This window comes from Rhinatrema bivittatum, chromosome 13 (genome assembly GCF_901001135.1).
Source record: "Rhinatrema bivittatum chromosome 13, aRhiBiv1.1, whole genome shotgun sequence".
NCBI classification, from domain to species: Eukaryota; Metazoa; Chordata; class Amphibia; order Gymnophiona; family Rhinatrematidae; genus Rhinatrema; species Rhinatrema bivittatum.
In genome coordinates this window covers 9,639,490-9,661,357 of record NC_042627.1, presented here as the reverse complement: position 1 = coordinate 9,661,357, position 21,868 = coordinate 9,639,490, and the positions used below count along the sequence as shown (strand labels likewise).

At 42.1% G+C, this 21,868-nt stretch overlaps 1 protein-coding gene across 1 annotated transcript in view; it reads left to right on the top strand.

Moving 5' to 3' along the window:
- Positions 1-20,240, top strand: part of TSPAN3 (tetraspanin 3) — a 55,166-nt gene extending 34,926 nt beyond the window's left edge. The window contains exons 4-7 of the mRNA XM_029575310.1: positions 797-898; positions 2,352-2,504; positions 2,653-2,736; positions 19,316-20,240. Of these exons, the coding sequence (XP_029431170.1) occupies positions 797-898; positions 2,352-2,504; positions 2,653-2,736; positions 19,316-19,408 (432 nt within the window). The 3' untranslated portion in view covers positions 19,409-20,240. The remainder of the gene's footprint in view (positions 1-796; positions 899-2,351; positions 2,505-2,652; positions 2,737-19,315) is intronic.
- The last annotated feature ends 1,628 nt before the right edge of the window (positions 20,241-21,868 follow it).

Sequence of the window (21,868 nt, the reverse complement as noted above, 5' to 3'; positions counted from 1 at the left end):
CATCTTAACGACCTTTTCAGTCAGCACAGTAGGAATGCTTCGTTGGTGATATAGGTAATCAGTATTTCCTTTTTTTTTCTGCTTACCATGCTTTCTTTAAATTTCAGTTACAAGGTCTTTTCTGTATTAAGTTGAAATACCTGTGGTATATGAGAACTCTCTCTTTCTATAATGCGCGGCCTATGTTGCCACATCAACTAGACTTTCCAAAGTTATGTAATTATAACTTTGGAAATGCATCAGATTTACCTGCTGGGTTAGATGAAGATTTAACTATGCCTTGAAGCTGTCTCAGCTTGGCTTCTAAGTGGCACTGCAGAGTAAGGAATTCCTCCTGTGAAACCTGAGTCTTGCCCGTAAAAAGTTAATGACCTACCCAACAGTCTTTTTCTCTCTTTCTCTTCGTACCCTGTGATCAGTTTACTTGGTTCCTCATATTCAAATTTAATATTTATCTCCTTTTTGCCACAGAGATCTTGTCTCCCTTTTCATTATTCCTTGTTTGTTTTATTGAACTCCCATGCATTTTAAAATCTTTTTTTTTTTTTTTGGCAGGAGTAGGTTTCTCTGATGGGATAGGTTATTGTAGTGAGCTCCATTCCCAGAGGGATGTGTTGCTATGGAAATCTCTTTTTTTTTTCTTCTTTGATTTCCATACTGAATGTTACTAAGGAGAACTCTTGTTTCTGTAGAGTTCCCAGATGGCCCGTGTGACTGTGTGCGTAACTTCGCCCCTCTGTAGAGTTCTCGGCTCAGATTAATTGCATCGGTATACGTCATTGTTTTTGTTTCCTAGGTGGAGGATGAGGTCGATAAAAGCATTGCGAGAGTTTACGGCGAATACAATGGTACATATCCTGATGCGGCCAGTCGTGCTATTGACTATGTACAGAGACAGGTGAGAGCTCCCCCCTGCTATCCCACTGCCCCCCTGTACTGTCTTTCTATTGCTTTAAACACCTCCTAACGTGATAGACAGCTGCCTCAGGGGCCGATGCAGTACAGTGCGCGCAGCCGAGCGCGCCGTATAACCCGCAGTCGGACGTGGGATAAATAGGCGATAATCCAACCCCTGATGCAATAGGGGGATTGGCGCCTGTTTAACGTGCGTCTGACGCGGAGTGACTGAGAGAGTGCTCATCCCGTGCAAATGCATGTGAATGAGGCTATTACTCATTCACTCCGCATGCAAAAAGATAAAACGTGCGTATCAGACGCACGTTTTATCGCTCGGATATTAACGCCTGCCTGGAGCGCATTGAAAAGAGGTACAGAAAAGCAGAGGGAAAAACCCGGCTGCCGTTTTTATTACTGGCAGACAGGCAGGTTATGAAAACAGAGGCAGAGTTTACTGGCGTCTGTCTTCATAACCGGCAGCCGCGGCGGGTGGCGTTAGGGAGGAGGCGCTAAGGTCACGCAAAGCGACCCTAGCGCCTCCTTCCTAGCGTGACCCTCCCCCCCTTCCCCAAATTTCCATATTGCAATTCGGCGCCCGCTTTCAGCGCACATAATTGCTTCGGCCCCTCAGTGATTTAGGTTCCCTGAGTGGTCTCCTTCAGGACAAAACGCCAAGTGGCTTTCCTTTTCCCCAGATAGCACCCATTGTTTTGTATGGCAGGGAAACGTAATTTTTAAGTTTTTTTTTTTTTTTCCTTTCCTCCTATCGACAAATAATGGGAAGCTGACACGTGACGCGTTCATTTCTTCTCTCTCTAACTTATGACACCAGAATGCAAGCCAAAAAATAACCCAGAGAGAGGAGACTTAAGTTCTGTCTGCGTGGAGGTTCTTGCCACTTTTAAAGAGACAGTCCCACCAACGTCGCAGCTCAGTGCAGCACTTCTGTTCAAAAGCAGAATTCCCTACCTAATGTGCAAGCAATCATGTGTTCCCTCACCACCAGGGTAGGAGGGTGTGCTTGATTTGGAGGGGGGGGAGGGTTAACATTGGGGGGAAGGATCAGTGGGGGGCGGGGGGGGGAGTTATTTTTCGGATGGTTGGGCAGCAGACCACTTCTGGCCATAGATACTCACGGTGTTAAAGTGGTGCATATGTCTATGCAGGTAAACCACGCAACATTATGAAAATTTAGATTTGTAGCTTTCTCTCCTGTCCCTTTGGAATACCTACCTCTAGTAAAAAAAAATATACGTGTTGTGGAATTGCACGGGGCCTTGTCGCCTTTGTCTACGTAAAGCGGATTCTCGGTCTACCTGGGTAAACCATTTTTGTTTTATGTGGGTAGAGAGCAGGCTTAACCTCTTAAAATTCCGCTCCATAGAGAATTTGACGAAAATTGGCAGCCTGAGTGTTCTGAAACCTGATTCGTCTTGTTTCTCCCCCATCCCCAGTTGCACTGCTGCGGGATCCACAACTATTCAGACTGGGTGAACACGCGTTGGTACCTGGAAGCCAAGAATAACAGTGTACCCCTGAGCTGCTGTCGAGCCAGCGTCCATAACTGCACTGGCAGCTTGACTCGTCCCACAAATCTTTACTCGGAGGTAAGGGACCCGGCCGTTTGTTTTACTGCGAGCTAGTGTCCGTGTACGGAGCCAGACACACAAGTTCCTTGTAAGAGAGCTTCGCGCTGGATTCATCCGTCTCGAACTATTCAGTTGTGTTAGATTGTGGCTTTCTTGTCTCTTTCAGGGATGTGAGGCTCTGGTTGTAAAGAAGCTGCAAGAGATCATGATGTACGTTATCTGGGCAGCCTTGGCGTTCGCTGCTATTCAGGTGAGACGAGGATTCTTCATCTTTATGGTGCTTATTTGCTTCCTTTTAGGATTATATAACTTGTTTTTTGTTTTGTTTTTTTATCTATCGCTGACTTTCCTACCTTTCAAATTTCATAGTATGATTACAAAATCTTTTTGAATGAGCTCCTCGCGTTCCCTGTGCTCCTGAAATAATTTCTCACAGTTGTCGCATTTGTGTGTGTGTGTGTAGTCTTGCTAATTTTGAATTTTTATTGTGTTGGTCTGTTTCTGAACTGCCCTTTATAAATCTGAACTCCAAGGCTGCAAAGTGTTTCCTGAAGTGTAGAAGGCCATTGGTTAAATATTCTCTTGACTATTACATTAATGATAACCGTGTGCAAAATTCTCAAAAAAAACCCCATTCTGGTTAGTCACACTCGTGGCTTCTTCTTAGCTGCTGCTTCCCAGTCCAAGCTTACCTAATAGATATGCTAAACCTGATGCCATGGAGCTTAATTTCTGGCTTTCTGTCCTAAACATACACATGCTTACTGTGACTCCAACATCGCTCTAAGCTTCAACAGCAAGAGGAAATGTGGAAAAATGGATTTACACTCACAAAGAGGGGAGTAGCTGGCTTGTTACGGCAGTTACTACCCCAACCAAATGTGTCTGATACTTCACTTTCGATGCATATCCAGCATGGCTCTCTGCTTCAACAGCATGGGAGAAGACTGATACATCACGCATATCCAGCATGGCTCTCTGCTTCAACGGCATGGGAGAAGAAAAACAACAATAAGGACTGTATAACATAGTCTGGGTAAAACAAATAAGCATGGGTGTAGCTTGCTTATTGCGGCGGTTACTACCCCTACTACCCCTAACTAATCAAGCTAGATATTTCACTTGGATGCAGCTCCATCACTGCTCTCTACATTAATGGTGGGGGTGGAAGGGAATAGAACAAAGAGCTAAGAGAAACAGATAAGTATGAGAGGAAAGAAGGGTGAAGCTTGCTGGGCAGACTGGATGGGCCGTTTGGTCTTCTTCTGCCGTCATTTCTATGTTTCTATGTAAACTGCTGTTGTGACTCTATGAAGGATGCTTTTTCTTATTGTGGTACTGGGTGTGGAGGGGAATTATTTGAGTATTTCCCCGAAGGTGTGTTCCACATAAGTGCACTGCTAGTTCTCAGAGTTCCAGAATAATATTCACCCGTTCCTTTGCTCTTCAGGCTTCAAAAGAAGTTTATCTTGTTTGCTCTGCTATTTTTTTTTTTTAACTTTTGCCTTCCATATCATTCTGCTAAAGCTTCCTTTCCAGTCTTATGGTGCATTCCTTTGTGATTTAATGATTTCTGAGTATTTGCTGAGCTTGTAAGTGTTACTTTGCTTGAATCTGACTTTTAGCATTTTTTCAGATACCACATGTGTTCCCTGTGACTTTTTCTGTCTGTTTTGTCATAACTCTGGGAGTTCATTATAGAAACTTAAGGCAATCAAAGTATCAGACTGGAGGTCAAAATGCATATAAGCAGGGTCCTTCATCTTCAGTTTAAACCGAATTTTACCCACAAATTCCCAGATTTTTACAAAAGTGACAGTCTAAACTGATCAACCTTAATTTTGGCTGATTAAAAAGCTGCTGCAGATGTAGCATTTTAGGGTCTCCAGCCATTGCTGGAAGCCAGCGTAGGCCAAAGCACATGCTGTGTTTCAAATCCCACCCCTCATGATGGAAATTGTTCATTCTCTAGTGCCGCCCCGTGCCGTGTTTTAAAGTCCTCCCTCCTCATCCCTCAAGCAGCCGAAGTATCTGCTGTCTGGTGCTGCACATGCATTTGAAGCAGGCCCTGTCCACCAGCAGCACTTCCTGGCAGGCTCCCCTGGTCTCAAACAAAGGCAGAAGTGCAGAGCATGGGAGCCTCAGCGGGCATATGCCGCCTGAGGGAGAAGCCTGTGAGCCATCAGTAAGGATGAATGTTCTTGCAGTGCAGAGGAGTGGGAGGAAAGGCAGATTATAGGCGTTGGGGGGGGGGGGGGGGGGAGGAAGGAGGACATCCTGGGCAGGAAGTGACGGTAGAGATGGGGGGATGCTGCTGAGTAGATGGGTGGGAGAACCTGCTCAATATTTTATGGTCCTGGCTTCTGTCCACCAAAATAAACTCCAATATTTATTTGGGGGAAAAGTATTCGATTTTTTTTTTATTTGATTTTTCTCCTGCTTTTGTTCTTCTCATAGTAAACCCTGATAAATTCCCGTGAAAAATAAAGAATAATAAAAACCAAAACATGAAGATCCCTAAAGATATCTAAACATTTTTTTTGTATCTAAGGCTACTAGCATACATGAAAGGAAAAAGAGTGCCCGAGTTTAAAACTTATCAAAATATTTCCAGACAGTGTTTGAACAACGTTCTTCACCAGAAGAATTCTCATCTGAGCTTTTCTATGAGGGCTAGAAACAGTGCCTCGAAGGATGCCAACAGGTCAATGACCAAAAATCAGTATTGGAACAGGGATGAAGCAAAGCATAGGGAAAGATGCAAAAGGCACTACTCTCACCCTCCGAAACATGTCTGCTGTACTAGATAAAAGGTGTGCCCATGATGCGTATCAGACGTAAGTTATCAGAAGATAGAACTTTGCTATCCAACAAGGGGCATTGGGTGTAGGTAGATTTGATTGAACGATCACTGGCTTCAAAATTTAAGGCACAGAGAATTAAAAATAAGTACAAGAATCAGATCTCCAGGATGGTGTAGATGTCTCTGCACAACATTATTTCTAGAAAGAAGCTCCTACAGTTAAAGCCTTTGAGTCAATATAAAGTATAGTGTAGTTCCAGGCGTAGAAGAACCTAGCGAGCAAAAAGAAGAAATAGCTAATATACGTGTTTGGCTAGAACTGACACACAATGTGAATAGCACAACTGAAGGAGTATAGAAAGTCAGATTATGACCAATATCTATATAAACTCATACACATGTAAAGATATATATGTATATATATGGGTTTAGATACATAGGTACACACAAAGGGGACTATTTCTTTTAAACCCAAAATGACGAGTTAAAAAAATAAACTAAAAACTAATAGCATGTGAGCAACACTGTTCATATATAAGAAAAAGGTCAATCTCTCAAAGAAAGAAAGGCTTTATAGATAAGCAGAGCATAACTTTACTGTACAGGACTTTACTGTTTATGTGATGCCAAGCGTAGCTCTGTTTGCAATCTCAAACTCTTTGATTAGATTTGGAGCATTCGTGAATCCGGGCGATATCACAAACCAAGGCAAGGAAACCAAGCATGAAGTCTTTTAAAAAAAAAAAAAAAATACAGTATTCAGAAATCAAAACCTGAACAAGAGGCAGAGGGGAGAAGGGGGAAAAAGAAAATGGTAGATAAAGGAAGAGAAGCAATATTCAGATGTGCACACAGGTTGTAGAAATGTGCTAGAGAAGAATATTTAAATCGTGTTTGTCTTTCATATTTAGTGTACATGTATATGCAAGCTTACTGAAAAATCTCAAGTTGTCACAGAATCTTCTAACTCTTGCCACACAAGTCTACTCATGAGTTGCCACAGAAAATCGGAGGCTGCAATTATGAACATCAGTGTACAATTTATTTTATTTTTTTTTTACAAAGGCAGTCTATAAATCTAAATACGTTTTGAGCTTTTAAGTCTCTTTTCAGCTGAGGGATTCTTAAACTTAAGGTAATACACCTCTAAAATTTGTGGTCTTCTCGACTTTACCTCCCCACCCCCGACAGCATGCCTGGGCAGCAGCAGGAGCCCTTGCCTGGCCCCGAGGGCTGCGGGGGTGTCTGCTCGGAAGCCGTCCTTCGGTGGAGGTGTGCGCGACCGTGACCTACGCAGTGGCGGCCATCTTCTCTCCCTGCCCGGAATAGAGCGCGTCACCTTCCCGGCGTGCCGGACTGAAACTGAACAGGAAACCTCCCTTCTTGTGCTGGCTTATTTTGTGTGCCAGTTTGTCTTGGAGGTTTTTCTCTTTTTTTTTTTTTTTTTCCTGCTAATCCCCGTCTGAGTGACTTCATGGAAAATGCTTACTTTAAAAATAAATAAATAAATAAATAAAATCCCCTGTTCTCCTCCAGACGTATCTTCATGGATGGAGTCCGTGTGCCACTACTTTGGGTTCTGATGGAACCTGTGATATTTGGGACAAACGTTGCTAGGCAGCAGGGTTCTGAATTCTAGAACGTTGGAGCCTGGGAGCTTCTCGGGGCAGCATGTGACCATTCACATGGTCTGACTTTTGTCAGAGAGCATCAGTTATAGGAATGCAATTACCCTTTCTAGGTTACCTGTACGAGTCTGTACAGACTTGTGGTGTCCTTGCAGCCCTTGAACTTTATTTGTGAGACGTTTCTCATATAACAGCTTCTTTTTTTTTTTTTGGCTTAATTTTACTAACTCCTAATCCTGTTAATGCTCTGTGAAACTTAGTAAATGTTCCTATTGAGGGGTTCCTGATTTCTTGATGTGGGGGGAGTGTATCAGAAGAGTAGACTTTATGCAAAACAGTTAAAGTATTAGCTACTGATTGTACATGTACAACATGAACTTTGAGTTTTTATATGACAAGAATAAAGGCGGAGTACACATTGCACAGAGCCTACGCAGCAGTGAGGCTGATATCAGAATGATCAATGAGAGAATGCATCTCACCAATAGTAAGACTTCTGATGGCTACCAGTTCAGTGTAATGGACAGGGTGGCAGTGCTTGTACATAAATTGCTAGCATGCGATTCATGTCCCTGGGTTAATGCCCTGCTTAGGAATTATAATCCAATTCGTGCACTGCGATCTTCTCGGAGGTCTGTTGGAGGTTCCAGCGATTCGTCGAGCTAGGCTGGCTGAGGGTGAGGGAGCGAGCCTTTTCAGTGGCCACTCCTTGCCTTGTGAACGTTACATGACAAAATGTGCCACATTCAGGCACCTACTGAAAAGCTATCTTTTTAGGCTTGGCATTTTCATCGTGACTTGTCTTGAGATGGTCTTATGAAATTTGTGATGGCCTGGCTGTTGCTGCAGCGGTATTATGTTAGTTTGCAGCTGTCCCTTTTGTGAGATTGTTTGTGGGATTGTGAGGGTGGTTTATAAACGTAAATAGAAATAAATGGTGGTAGCAGTGAAAGAGTGGTTTGTAAACAAGCAAGCTCACAGGCCTCTACCCCTCCTCCGTAGGCTTCCAGTGAGGACATTTTGTGTGAAGGGGTGGAAGCACAGAGCTTGTGAGCATGCTGACGTACAGATCCATGGAAGGCTTGGGGAAGGGGTTTCAGACAGAGGCAGAAGTGTGCTGGAGGATATAGACAAACTGAGCAGCTGTGGGGGGTTTTTTCCTCTTATCTGTTTGCAGCCTGAGTGTGATTTGACCTCTTCCCTCAATTTATATTCTTTCATCATGTCGTCTAGGTATTCAGATCATACAGATTCTATTTGCTGAATTTAATTAAAGCCTTTCCTCAGCCTATAATGGGATATGACTTACCTACCGGACCATGTTTTTGTTTTGTTTTTTTATAATGTTATATCTCAGCTGTTAATCTGAAATGTTGGTTTATCCCATTCGAATATATACCCTCTTCAGATAAATTAATTTCACTACTTTGTGTTCCAGTGTCTTTGCACCTGAGTCACTCACTCACCTTCCCCATTACCTGCATCGATTTCCTGTTCTAGTTATATCACAGTTTTTACTCAGTTTCCATTCTCCCTTACTCTCTCCGTGCATACTACCACATCTTATAGTTCTGCTATACAGACTACTTACCATATCTACATTTTTGCATGCTTTTCTGTTCCTGGTAATGACCCCAGATATTGGCATGGGGTTGTTTTGTTTTTTTTTTGGTTTTTTTTTTTGCTGTGACTGTGCCTTCTACTTTAACAAATGCTTAGATACAGGGTATGGATGGTCCTAAAGCAGATCACATTTTAAGCTTAAAATATAAAAACAATGGAATAGTGGCCTTTATAGTAAGAGGCATAGCTATGATATACTCGCAATTTTGTATTACACAAAATATTAAATTATGTTTAGAGAAAATTAGAGAGGAGGCTTGGAAGTGAGTTGGTATTCCACAAGCTCTTTTCTTGATCCTTTGTACTTCATGTATGTACTTGCAGACTGGGTGTTCTCGTCACCTTTTTGCTGATGATGGTAGTCTACTCTAGATGGACTTTTTTGGTCTTTATCTATCTGTGATGAGGCTGGTGCCTTGGGGGGGGGGGGGTGAATTCTTGGGTGCTGTGATACTTGGACCTGCAGGGTAATCCTTGAGAGAAGGCTGGCCCTCTTTGACAGCATGGGCAAGTAGTTACGCCTTTACCAAAAGAAAAACCATGTAGAATTAGGAATGCTTTACACTGTGCGTGATCCCACCCCAAAACATGGTGTGCTGAAGGCTGACCCTGGAGTCACTTCAGATATCCTCAAGAGAAGAACACTCTCAGCATCTCTAGTGCTTCTCCTTTCTTCAGCATTTGCCAGCAGAACTGACCCATTAGTCTGCAGTCCTCTTATTCCAATAGAGACTGAGCCTTTTTGTCTTATTCCAACCTCTCTGGGAATTAGAGATGCCCCAGCCCCATTAGCAACCTTGCTTCAGGCTCCAAATTCACTTTAAATCCCTTTACTGTGATTTTCAGTCAGACCTTCAGCATGACTGGAATTTCCTTTATAGTAACTCCAATCCCCTTAAATCCTAGTTTTGTTCAACTGGCTTCAACTCCTGCTTCCAGGACCCAGACACACTGCACGGTCTCAATACCTCTGCTTGCACAGTTATTCTTTCCCCCCTTTTTTTTTTCCTCCTTTGGGAAAGTGAAAATACAGCAGGGCTTTAACAGCAACTTTTTATTGGTAGGAGTTTTGCACATAAACATCTTTTTTCTTCACTACATTCATTTCGCATCTCATAGAGAATACAGTTCTCAATCATAACACATTTTGCAGTGAAAAAACAAGTTGTACTGTCCTAATCCTGTTCTCCAGGTTTAACCCAAATTAGCTAATATTCAGTTAGTGTTGGCTGCAGCCTCTCTATCTCTTGCATTCCCCTACTCCAGACAGCTAGAACAAGCAAAGTTGCACCCCTGCTGGGTTTCTCTGTCCCAGCTTTGAAATTTGTATTGAGTCCTTATCTTGACCTCAGTTTGCTTTTCACTTAAGCTGCAACAGGTCTTGCCTCTTAACAAACATACAGGGTTTTGTATGGTTATACTGCATTCTTAGGTCTTTAAGGCTATCTGGTTCCCCACAGGACTTCTAGGGCAGTGGTTCTCAACCTTTTTTTGGTTGGGACACACCTGACAGTTCACATGCATGACACACTGCTCATTACAATCTTCCCCAGAGGGGGGGAGAGAGCTCCGTGGGTGGGACCTTGCTTGGGACAGGGTAAGCACTGAGCTCAGCTGAGATCAAGGGAAGCCCCAGCGTCTCCAGGACAAGAGAGCTCCTGAGCCCTCTCTATGATGAGGCATGGTGGAAGTACATTGCTGGAAAGTAGGCAGTTTACTATTGATTGTATGCTGAAAAGGTTTAATAAAGTTGAAAGTGCATGAAGAGAGGCTGGAGTGGGTGTATTCCTGCCTCCAGCCTATGAATTTTGCTCAGCTATCCCACAGTCCTGCTGTCATTCAATCATTTATTTATTTATTTTTATTTATTTATGGTTTTTATATACCGATCTTCTTACATAATATGTAAATCAAATCGGTTTACAGGGAACAGTTGAAAAGCTTGCTTGTGGGCAATTACATATAACAAAGAACTTATCATGCCAGTTGTTGCTGCCAACAGCAACAACTGTGTAATCAAACTAAGTGGTTCTTTTGTTTTCATGATGTTTGGCTTTGCATGGTGTGGAACATTTCACGATGTGTACTGCTTCTGTGTGTGTCTAGAGATCTGTCACTGTGCAATAAATTAGATATAGATAATTGTATTTTAAGTCCACAGCCCTTGATGTAGTAAGCACAGGGGCGGGGATTGCAGGAAAATATCGGCCCGGAGGATTTTTTTCAAAACTGGCCCATGGGGTTTCTGACGCCCTCATACAATTCCCTGCAGCATATGTATCTTCCGGCTGCGGCAGGATGGGCTCTGCCTCCAGGGCCGGCGCTAGCGTTTTTTTTTTTTTTTGCTGCCCTTTGCAAACAATTACTGTGCTGCTTGCCCTCCTCCCCCCCCCCCCCCCCCCCCCCCCCCTCTCTCCGGCATCATTCAGTCTCTGTCCTGTTCCCATTTAAAAAAAAAAAAAAAAAAGCCCAGCTCCCTCCAGTACATTCAAAAGTACAGTCTTCTGAGGCAAAATACCCCAACATGCATATTATATTGGCATCACAGCAGTACATGTAAACGAGAAAATCCGGCTAAAATAACACTTTTTGTAATGTGTGCTGGGTGTGGGCTTGGCCCTCAAAGCCATGAATAAATGGAATTACCATTGCAGTGTAGTAAACGCAACACCCCAACACAAAAAAAAAACCTATATTAAAATTCTGGGGTCACCTCACAAAAAAAAAGACCCCCCCCCCCCCCTCCACTGCTAAACATTTTGTGAAGTAACACAAACCCCTGCAAAAAAAAAAAAGGGACACCTAGAACCTTGCTATACCATATATCAGAACTGACTCTCAGGACTCAAATAAGAGCAACCTTATGAAAAAGAAGCAATGCAAATACCATACCAGGCCCTAGAACATTAATACTCTACCTACTGGGGTGACAGAACAAGCCAGACTGTTACAAATCTCAACAGAGGAACTACACACTAGCAGCGATACTGCACCTCGGTCACACACAGGCAGAACACGCTGACCCTTACCTAATACAGAAATAAGGGACTACAAGTTAGAAATAGAAACATGCAAACAAAACCGAAATAGCCTGAGAAACCAGACTCTGAACAATGGGGGGGCTAAAAAGCAAAATACAAAATTACAGTGGTCCCTTGACTTATGAACTCAATTGGTTCCGGAGGACTGGTTGTAACTCAAGTTGGTTATAAGTCAAGACTATTTTTTCCATAGGAAATAATGGAAATACCCATAATGCGTTCCAGAGCTCCCAAAAGCACCCCTTACCTAACCATATCTATAATAAAAAATGGTTGTATAATGTCTGTAATTACCAGAAACACCAATAATTTCCTAGTGTACTCACCAAAAGGTTTTATAAAATGTGCTTAGCCTACCAGAAACAGCAATTTCACCTCCTCCACCAGTTCCTTTACGATATCTGCATATGAGAGAATCCATATGCAGATATCGTACCTGGGTAACTTCAAGCTGGGCTGAGAGAACATTGCAGAAATCTCATCTTTGGGCGGTCATCAAATCTTCCCAAGAGTGCACTGTTCTGTTTGTACGCCACACTCTGTATGTGGTAATTCTTACCTTGTAAGCACTCTCTCTCCTGCTTATCTTTCCAGTTAGAATTTGTTTTAACCTTTTTTTTTTTTTTTTTTCTAACAGCCTAGTTCCACTTTCCCTGTTATAATGTAATTTATTGCTTTCACTGTTAACTGGTTCCCTCTAGTTTACTGTAAACCGGTACAATAAGACCTGGTCTTGAGCATCGGTATATTAAAAGAATTTAAATAAAATCAATAAAAAATAAATGTCAAAGTGGCCCCTAACCCCTACACTAATACCTACACCTCACCTCGTAACTAGGTGGGCCTCATAGGGGTATAAATACCTACCTAGTATGAGGGCATTATGGCTCCCCCCCCCCCCTGAAATATTTTGGTTGTAACTCAAGGGCCCACTGTATAAGAAATACATATTCCCAAAGATGGCATATTCCAATTGCTAAAATCTCAAAATATATACATATTTTTTTTAACTTAGTCTACCTGTTTTTATTCTTCTAAACAAGTTGGTCTAGGTCTTTTTTTTTTTTCCCCCCCCACTTTTCCCTTGTCATTCTTTTTCTTCTTTCTCCAGGGTCATTCTTCTCTTTCTGCTTTTTTCTCTCTTCTTCCCTGCCTCTCAAACACAGACACACACACAAGCTCTCACTCGCACACCCATTCTCCCACTCAGGCGCCCATGCCTGGGGGGGTGTGAGTGGCCCATGAAAACACCCAGGCTTCTGTTCGTCCATGCACGCACTAGGGCTCACCGCAAACCCGGTCTTCGCCACCGCAGGGGCCAGGCTCCCGTGTCGGCGTTCCTTCAGCGGGGAGATCATCGCCGCCCTGCAGCCTCTCCTGCTGCTGCTGCCGCTACCTTCCCAGGTGTGCCGGGAAGTTTAAAAAAAAAAAAAAAATCACGTGATGGGAGCTGCCAGCCTTCCAAGTGAAGCCTGATCCCCCGATTTAAGCAGTAATACTTATTCACGGGAAGACGTTAGCTGTAAATGTCTTCAACCTGTTTGCTTTGATGTCTCAAGCTGTCCTTGAAGCCGCCCATGTTTTGGGAGAGTCACAAATGAGGCTGCCCACAGTGCTATCTCCAAAGAGCATGCGGTGGTGTCTGTGACGTTCTAACCGATGAGCGGTGGTTGGGTCAAGCGGGTGACAGATGATTTTCTAACGCTTGTGAAGGGGAACAGAATTTCAAGGAGAGCTGCTTGAATGAAACAAACTGTGTAACCATATTTAATATACGCGCTTCCCTTTCACCGTATTTATTGCTGCATTGAGATTTAACGTCATTCAAGGGAAGAGGAGGAAATGGGGTGGAAGAAATGAGTGATAGCTGTGCTGAGTTATGCTTTGGGATTGTATTGCTTCAAATAAGCTAGGAATGTAGCTGACTTCCGCTGATTTAGAATGCAAGTTGAGTGCCACTGCTGGTAGAGCTTTCAAAGAAGCTTCAGGCATGGATGACCTTTTCTTGTGAAGCTGAAGAGCTGCTTTTTTTTTTTTTTTTTTAAGTTCTTTAAATCATTTTTGCATGGTTAATGTTTTTGATTTCAACACAGAGTTGATGAAAGTATGAAGTCCAAGTGATGACACTTCTGGTGTTCTATTTATTACTTGTAACAAATGGCTGTCCTATACTTATCAGGGAAGTACCTTAGAAAAAACATTTACAGGATCAGAGAGAATCTTTGCTTCGGTTTCAGAATGCAGTGTGAACCCTACAAATTCGGTTCATTTCTAGTACTTATGGGCTGATTTATAAAGGTTTCCTGTCTTAGAGAAGAATAAAAAGTGATAGTGATGGCATTAGAAGTATGCTTAGTGTATGTCTTGGGTGGTGTTAGGACTGGATTTTATTTGCAGAATTAAACTAGGATATGGGGAAAGGCATTGTATATTAAACAGATTCATGCTTTGTCTCTGCCCTGTTTGTTACATGCGGTTGCTTTATACAGCACCCTGGTTGGGGCTTCATAGATAAACCAGAATAGTTATTGCCACAAAAGCGTAATAGTTCATCTTCCATCACACCCATACGGTCAACAGAAAGTTGCTTACATGTTGTCCTACAAGACTTTGCCTTCTGGGGCAATAGGTAAACAATTTCCAAAAGAGATTTCTGACTAATAAATTTTATCATTTAATTCATGGAAGATCCCATCAAGCTGTGCAATTATAGGGTTCCAGAAATATACCTGCCATGAGCTCTATGGCAGATAATACATTAACTGCTGGAACCGCACAACAGCTTGCAGAGGGGAACGTAGACAAGGAACATCATTATCCAATCATATGAGTAGCCCGAGGTATCTTCTGTTGGAAATGCATTTGAAGCCTCTTGCTTTACCCGTCATTTAATGAAATGAGCCTTCGTAGCAGTGTTAACTATGGTGGGCAAGAACAGGTACAGAGGTGATCTGGAGAGTCACTTACTTCACTTTTACTAGTGTGTGTAAAGGTTGGGGCTACCTTGTTTAATGACTTTATATCTTTCTGTGATGCCCTTAAGTAGTAGTTAATTGACTGCCAAATATTAGAGTAAAAATGCCTTGTGTTGTGTGAATATGCTGCCTCCAGTTACTTGTAATAGCAGATGTTCATTGCCAAGAAATAGCTGATACACCAAATTAGTACTTTACACACTGCCATGCAGCTAGAACAATGAGACATGAGTGATATGTATGTGCATCTCAAATGTGTACATGATTAGTGTATACCCATATATATAAATCTTTTTTTTTTTTTTTTAAATACCTTGCTGAACAGTGAGCACCTTTTTGTGTAATTATAATGGCCTCTGGGTCAAGCATAGGACTTAATGCTCACACTGAGAAATTCAGCCCCTGTGAATTATTTCCCAAATGAGGAATACATAGTTGCTTTATAAGACTTGTGCTATGTGACATGGCCTTGCTGTATAAGAGTATTCTTGCTCCTATATTTGGCCTCCACCAAAAATCTTAACTGACAATATTTTTCTTTTCTTTTTTTATGTTGTCTTTAATCTATTATAAAAACAAATATTTATAAGGTGTAATAAGGTGGTCGTTTCATAAATAGGGTTAACCTGGATGGTGCCTTTTCATATTTATGAAACAACCACCTTACACCTTTATAAATATTTGTTTTTATAATAAATTGATTAAAGAAGACTTAACATAAAAAATAAAAGATAAAAATAAGATTTTTGGTGGGTGCGGGTTTTGGGATATTTTGATTTAGGTATTACCTGCATCGGTGGATTTTATTTATTTATTTATTTTTAATTTTTATATACCGAAGTTCTTGTAGGGACTACAAATCAATCCGGTTTACATAAAACTAAGAACTGCTCAACAGAGAGCGGAGCTTTACATGGAACCGAGGAACATATGGAACAGTATAACTGATTGACAATTTAACATAGTGCTAAATAAAGTAATAATAGTTTAACTGGAAATAAATAAAGCAATATAATATTTTATAAAGACAGTTTAACTGTTTAACGTATCAATAAATATAAATATAAGCAATGCCAAATATATATATAAAATATAGTAAATTTTTGAGCTTAACGGTAATTGTCCAGTAGCAGATTCTAAAATTAGTACTTGATGCCGTGTTCATAATTAGGGTAATTAGGATACTTAGGAATTGTGAAGTCTGTTCGTCACCGTAAAATTAATCGTCTGGGAAAGCTTGTTGGAAGAGAAATGTCTTCAATCTTTTTTTGAATTCTTGATGACTGGGTTCTAGTCTAAGATCTGGGGGAAGCATATTCCACTGGTGAGGGCCTGCTGAAGATAGCGCTCGTTTGCTCAATGATGATTTAATTTGTGGAGCCTGCAATGTTCCTCTGTATGCGCTTCTGATTGGTCTGGAGGAGGTGTGTGGTTGTAGTTGAGAGCTTAATGAGATGGGAGCTAGTTTATTTGTCGCTTTGTGGATGATAGTGAGTACCTTATAGAGTATCCTTTGTTTAATGGGGAGCCAATGTAAGTTCCGGAGGATTGGGGTGATATGATCTTTTTTGTTGGTGCTAGTTAGAATTCTAGCCGCTGAATTTTGAACCATCTGTAATGGTTTGATAGTGTTGGCGGGTATACCTAGTAGCAAGGAGTTGCAATAGTCGAGTTTAGAAAGAATGATGGATTGTAGTACTAGCCTGAAGTCGGAGAAGTGAAGGAGGGGTTTAAGTTTTTTGAGGACTTGCAGTTTGTAAAAGCAGTCCTTTGTGGTATTGTTTACGAACTTTTTTAGGTTTAGATGATTATCAAGCCATGCTCCAAGGTCTCTGACGTCAGATGAGAATGAGTTGTTTGTGTTTAGTAGAGAAAGGCTGGAAGAGATTGTGCGTGGATCCTGGGAGACAATGAGCATTTCAGTTTTATTAGCATTCAATACTAAGTTGAGGCTTGAGAGTAGGTTTTTGATGGGCTGTAGGCATTCGTTCCAGTACGTGATGGTTTTTTGAAGGGATTCTGTAATCGGAAGGAGGATTTGTATGTCGTCTGCGTAGAGGTAATGGGTGAGCTTAAGGTTTGAGAGTAGATGGCAGAGAGGGAGGAGGTAGATATTGAATAGGGTAGGTGAGAGTGATGATCCTTGTGGGACTCCTTGCTCTGTTAAGATTGGATGCGATTCTTTGTTGTTTATTCTCACTTTGTAGAATCTGTTGCTTAAGAAGGATTGGAACCATCTAAGGGCTGTGCCTTTGATCCCTATGTTGGCTAGTTGGTCTATTAGAGTGGAGTGTTTTACCATGTCAAATGCAGCGGAAAGATCCAGAAGAATAAGCAGGTAAGATTGTTTATTCTCCAGATTAACGAGGATTGTGTCAGTGAGAGATAGTAAGAGAGATTCGGTGTTTAAGCGTTTTCGGAATCCATATTGGGCTGGGGATAGAATGTTATGATCTTCCAAATAATCTGATAGTTGCTTGTTGACAATTTTTTCCATCAGTTTAGCGATAAGTGGTAAGTTTGCTATGGGTCTAAAATTGGCAGGGTCTGAAGGGCAGGCGTTTGGTTTCTTTAGTAATGGTTTCAGTATTGCCAATTTTAACTGGTTAGGAACTAAACCTTGAGAAAGGGATGCATTGATAATTTCTGCAATTGGTTTTGAGATGGTGTTTGGTATGGCGATGAGGAGATTTGTTGGTATTGGGTCTGATGGGTGGGAGGAAGGTTTGAATTTTTTGAGTGTGTTTTCAATCTCCAGTGAAGAAGTGAGCTCGAAAGAATCCAGGCTTGTGGTTTGTTGTGGCAGGGATGTGAGGTGGTGGTTTGGGTTTGTTACATATATTTGGCCTGGCAGAATCGCTTTAACCTTTCCCACACAATTTATTTCCACAAATAAGCTTCCATAATAAACCCTGTGAGCTGTCTCCAGCACGCTTGCAGGGCCAGATTAGTAACTAAGTGAACTATTCACCTGCCTTGTGCCCAGAGTCAGGAGAGGGCCCATGACCTGCCAGGTGTCCCTCAGTTGACAGGAACTTCCCACCACTTGTGGGAGACTGGGAGCCAGTGTAGCAGGGAAGCCAATGGCATGTAGGACACTTTTCTTATTTTCTTAAACCTTCAGTATAATTGGTATTTCTCTGACCACCAGCTTCCCAAGCAATGTATGCTCCACCTTCTAAGACCACTCCGCAGGAGCACATGATCTTCCTTGAGGAAGATCTGCAAAGCTATGGGGGGAAGGGGGGGGTGAATTCCACACACAACCCTTCTATTTTTGCATTGGTTGCTCCTGCATTCAGTTGTAGATTAATCTAAGGTCGCTCTCTGAGCATAATAAACATCAGCAGGTAAAGATCAAATCCAGTCTGCCAAGCAAGATGTAATTCAGGATTGTAATTGCTGCTCCATGCAGCTTTAACCCCTTTGCCTTTTGTTCACATCCTGGAACTATTCCAAAATTAAATGTATATTAGTCTCTGTGTTTAAAATTTTAATCCTAGATTTTACTTTTAAGCCTCATTTGCATTCATTTAATCTATCCTTAGTTACCCTCCTAGAATATCGAGGAGTAGATACTTCTCTGGGTTAATCATTCCAGAGTTAATATGGAGCTCGTGATTTCCTTCTAGTGCGAGCGCAAACAGCGAGGAGTCTTTGAACAAATACTCATTCACTGTGGGATTAGAGGCTTGTGAAAATGGTAATCTCAGCTCCAAACTTGACTTGATGCTTCAGTAGTGCCAGAACTAAAGTCCAACTCCAGTGTTTAGGGGTCTTTGATCTGTTGGTGCTTTGCTTTTCTTTCTTATAGCAGTAGAAAGCAGTTATGTAGTTGATGCCGTTGGTGTGACTAAGATGTTTTTCTTTGATTGTCAAAGATAGCCTTGTAATTTATACAACCCGCCATCTTTCACTGGGAAGTTGTCACAACACCAGCTACAAGAGGTACTCCTGGGGGAATTCAGCGCTACTGCGGAATGCAGAATTTGCACAGAATTCCTCCTTCCCGCAGACTTCCTCCCTCGCCGGAAGACTATTCAAAACAGGAAGGACAGTGGTCATCGCGGGACAGGCAGAAAATAGCAGAGGAGACCCCGGCATGCCGCGAACGGAGCGCGTCCCGCGGCACATGCTCCGTTCGCGGCAAAAAAGGAAGGCCCCTATGTGCCACGATCGGTGCTCTCGGGCCTTCATCTTTGCCACGAACGGAGCGTGTGCCACGGGACGTGCTCCATTAGCAGCGTGCCGAGGTCTCCGCTGCTATTTTCTGCTCAAAGCCAAAACGGAAGGGCCCCTGTGTGCCGCGAACGGCGCGCCAGGCCTTCATCTTCGCCGCGAACGGTGCGGGTCCCACGGCATGCCGGTGAGAGAATGTCTGAGGGTGTGAGAGCATGGGGGGGGGGGGAGGGATGCCGGTGAGAGAATGTGTGAGAGAGGGGTGACGGGTGACAGAGCATGGTTGGTAAGAGGGGGGTGGGAAGGGTGCGAGAGACAGCTTGGTAAATGAACGTTGCCGGCCCTGGCTTTAGCAAATGAGCCTCCACGTCTCTTGCCCTGGGTGAAAACAATTTAGTTTTTCCATACAAGAGCATATGTGCCAATAAAAAGGCTCGCCGCCCGGGCGTAGAATGGGTACAGTTGCTAGTACTTTTATAAGGTTACTAATGTGACACACTTTCTTCCAGTAGCTGTTAAGTGTACAGAGCTTGCATTTTCCGTGTATATTAATTTTCTCCTCTTTTTTTTCTTTCCGTAGCTGTTAGGCATGCTCTGTGCCTGCATAGTGCTTTGCAGGAGGAGTCGGGATCCAGCTTATGAACTCCTCATCACTGGAGGAACCTACGCGTAAAGGATGCTGCAGAACATGAGCTTTTAATCTTATTTTCTTTCTTACTGGAGTGTGATTTAGAGGGGCAAGTCTACCTACTGCACTAGCTTTCCTGTCTATGTAGACTGCAGGTAAAGCATGCCTTGCACAAATCGGGACACTTGTAAAATGTTCACTGGTGAAGGGCGGAGTAGCTAGGGCTTTCTTTGCATCCTTATAATCGGCTGCTGTCACTGCGTAGCCGGAGCTATCCGGATGTCCAAGCATAGCTCTTGACTGAACTGTACTACACGATCCTTTTTAAATTAAACACTTCTGAAATTGGTTAATATAAAAATTAGGATGTGCCTCCTGCATTGTTAGACTGGTTCGTATTTAATTTTAAATAGTTTTCAGTGTGTGGCTTTTTGATTTTTTTGCTTCTTCCAGAGCTGATCTAACATTTTTCCCCTCACCAGTGTGTCTGTCCCTAAAACTACAGGTTCAGTGCAGACCAGTTTGAGAATAGTTTTGTACAAAGACTACTAACCAAAACAATTTAGAACAAAGTGACAGTGTATCTTGCATCTTTTGGTCACCTCAAAGATCCAATCTTCCAAACTTTTTAGTGTTCAGAATCCAGGGTGGATTTTTCCAGGAGTAAAATGTATGCACTATTCTGTATTGAGTTATCTAGATCTTTTGTTTCTCTGTGTAGAACTTTCCTCTGAGTGAGATGTTTCATACCCGACTTTTAAGTTGATTTTGAAATAATGTAGCCATGTAGAACGGCAAAATAGTATGTGAAAGTGAATGCAAATTGTAAATAGTATTACCTGATTTAAATAAACCTCTCTGTACATCCTCCCTAAAACCACAAGTGTGGACAGTTGTATTTTTTTTGTTTTGTTTGTGTCCCAAAATTTAATTCAGTAAGTTGCCATGGGAATTGGCACATCTGCTTTCTTATTAACCATATTTTCTAGGCATATAGTACCCAAGTTTCAAGATGCGTGGGAACAGATGAATATCGTATATTATCAGACAGTGAGCAGCGGTGGTAACTACTTGCAAATTGGTTGTATTATGAGTCTCAAACAACTTTGACTTCTCTTTTGAGGTGCATACATACCCTATTATTTGATAAACCAATAGCAAAAAATCCTCATAGGGGCGGGAAGAAGTGACAGCAACGGTGATGGCAGCCTGAGAAGAGTTCCTTGCTTAATGCTATTTAATGCTACATAACACAACCACCCCCCCATCCCCCAAAATTTCAGCTTGTATTTCCTTCCCCTTGAGACTCAAACCTGAATATCTGCTGTTGGTTGCTTTTCATGTCCTCTAGGCACAACACTGTATATTTTAAAGCAATTTTTTTCTAAACCGGGAGCAGCCCTTCTGCTGAGGAACATGGTGTCGGAGAGGCCGGTGGCATGGAAAGAAGAGTGCTCCGACTCAGCTTGAGAAAATCTTAAGTCAAATTGAGAATGCATCCAGTAGAATTTAAATGCTTGTTCCAGGATTTGAAAAAGGACATTGATAGTGAAAGAAGAGATTATTAAATTGGTGAGTGATTTGAGAAGCGCTATTAGATATTGGCAAACAGGTTGAGGAGGCTGATTTGAAAATGGAGGAACAGACCAAAACTGCGATGCACATGAAAACATCAAGTCAGGCCCTGAAAAAGGCTAATGAGGAGCTGCATGATAAAGGGAAGGACTCAGAAACATTACCCAGGAGCAACTCGAGAATTAGAGGGGTTCCAGAGTCAGGAGAACTTAAAGGCTGTGTTAAACGTATTAGCACCATTTTGACTGCTTGTGACAACCCAATAAAGATAACTGAAGTAACGATTAATCGGGCTATTTTAATTAAAACTTGTATACTGCAAGCTTTCATACAGATTTTGTGTTCAGCGTGGTTTAAAAACATCCATCGTTTTACAATTTATTGAACACTTGTAGCTTATTTTTCATGACTTTCCAATCAAAGACGCTGTTATGCACCAAGCCAGATCTTTGGGTTCACTCAGTTGGGAAGGAGATACTATTGAAATCTTCTACTTGTCAAATGACTGAGGTTTGGATTTCCTGATTGTTCACAGGAATAAAGTTCATGAGTCATTCATCTTTTTTCCTCCTTTTCCGACCATCTCTGGTGGTGATAGCGATGGAGGTGGGAGGCGGGGAATATTTTGTTCTAGATGAGTGCTGAAAATAAATGGCTAATAAATACAGGGAGATTTTGTTTTTGTATTCTGCTTTTGCTGGAAGATGGAGTTACAGAATTTTTTTTTAAATTTTTTATAATGGGGCTGTTGATCAATGAAGTCACTACTCTGAGTCAGGTCTGTTATGCCTTTTGGAGTACAGGCTCTTATTTGTAAAGGGTGTGGAGAGGTGGATGGGGTAATTGGGTTGTAAAGGTTATAGGGCTGCTTGTGAGAGGGGAGTTCTTTTTTTTTCTTACTGGGAAGGTAGGGAAAGGTCAACTGCCTCA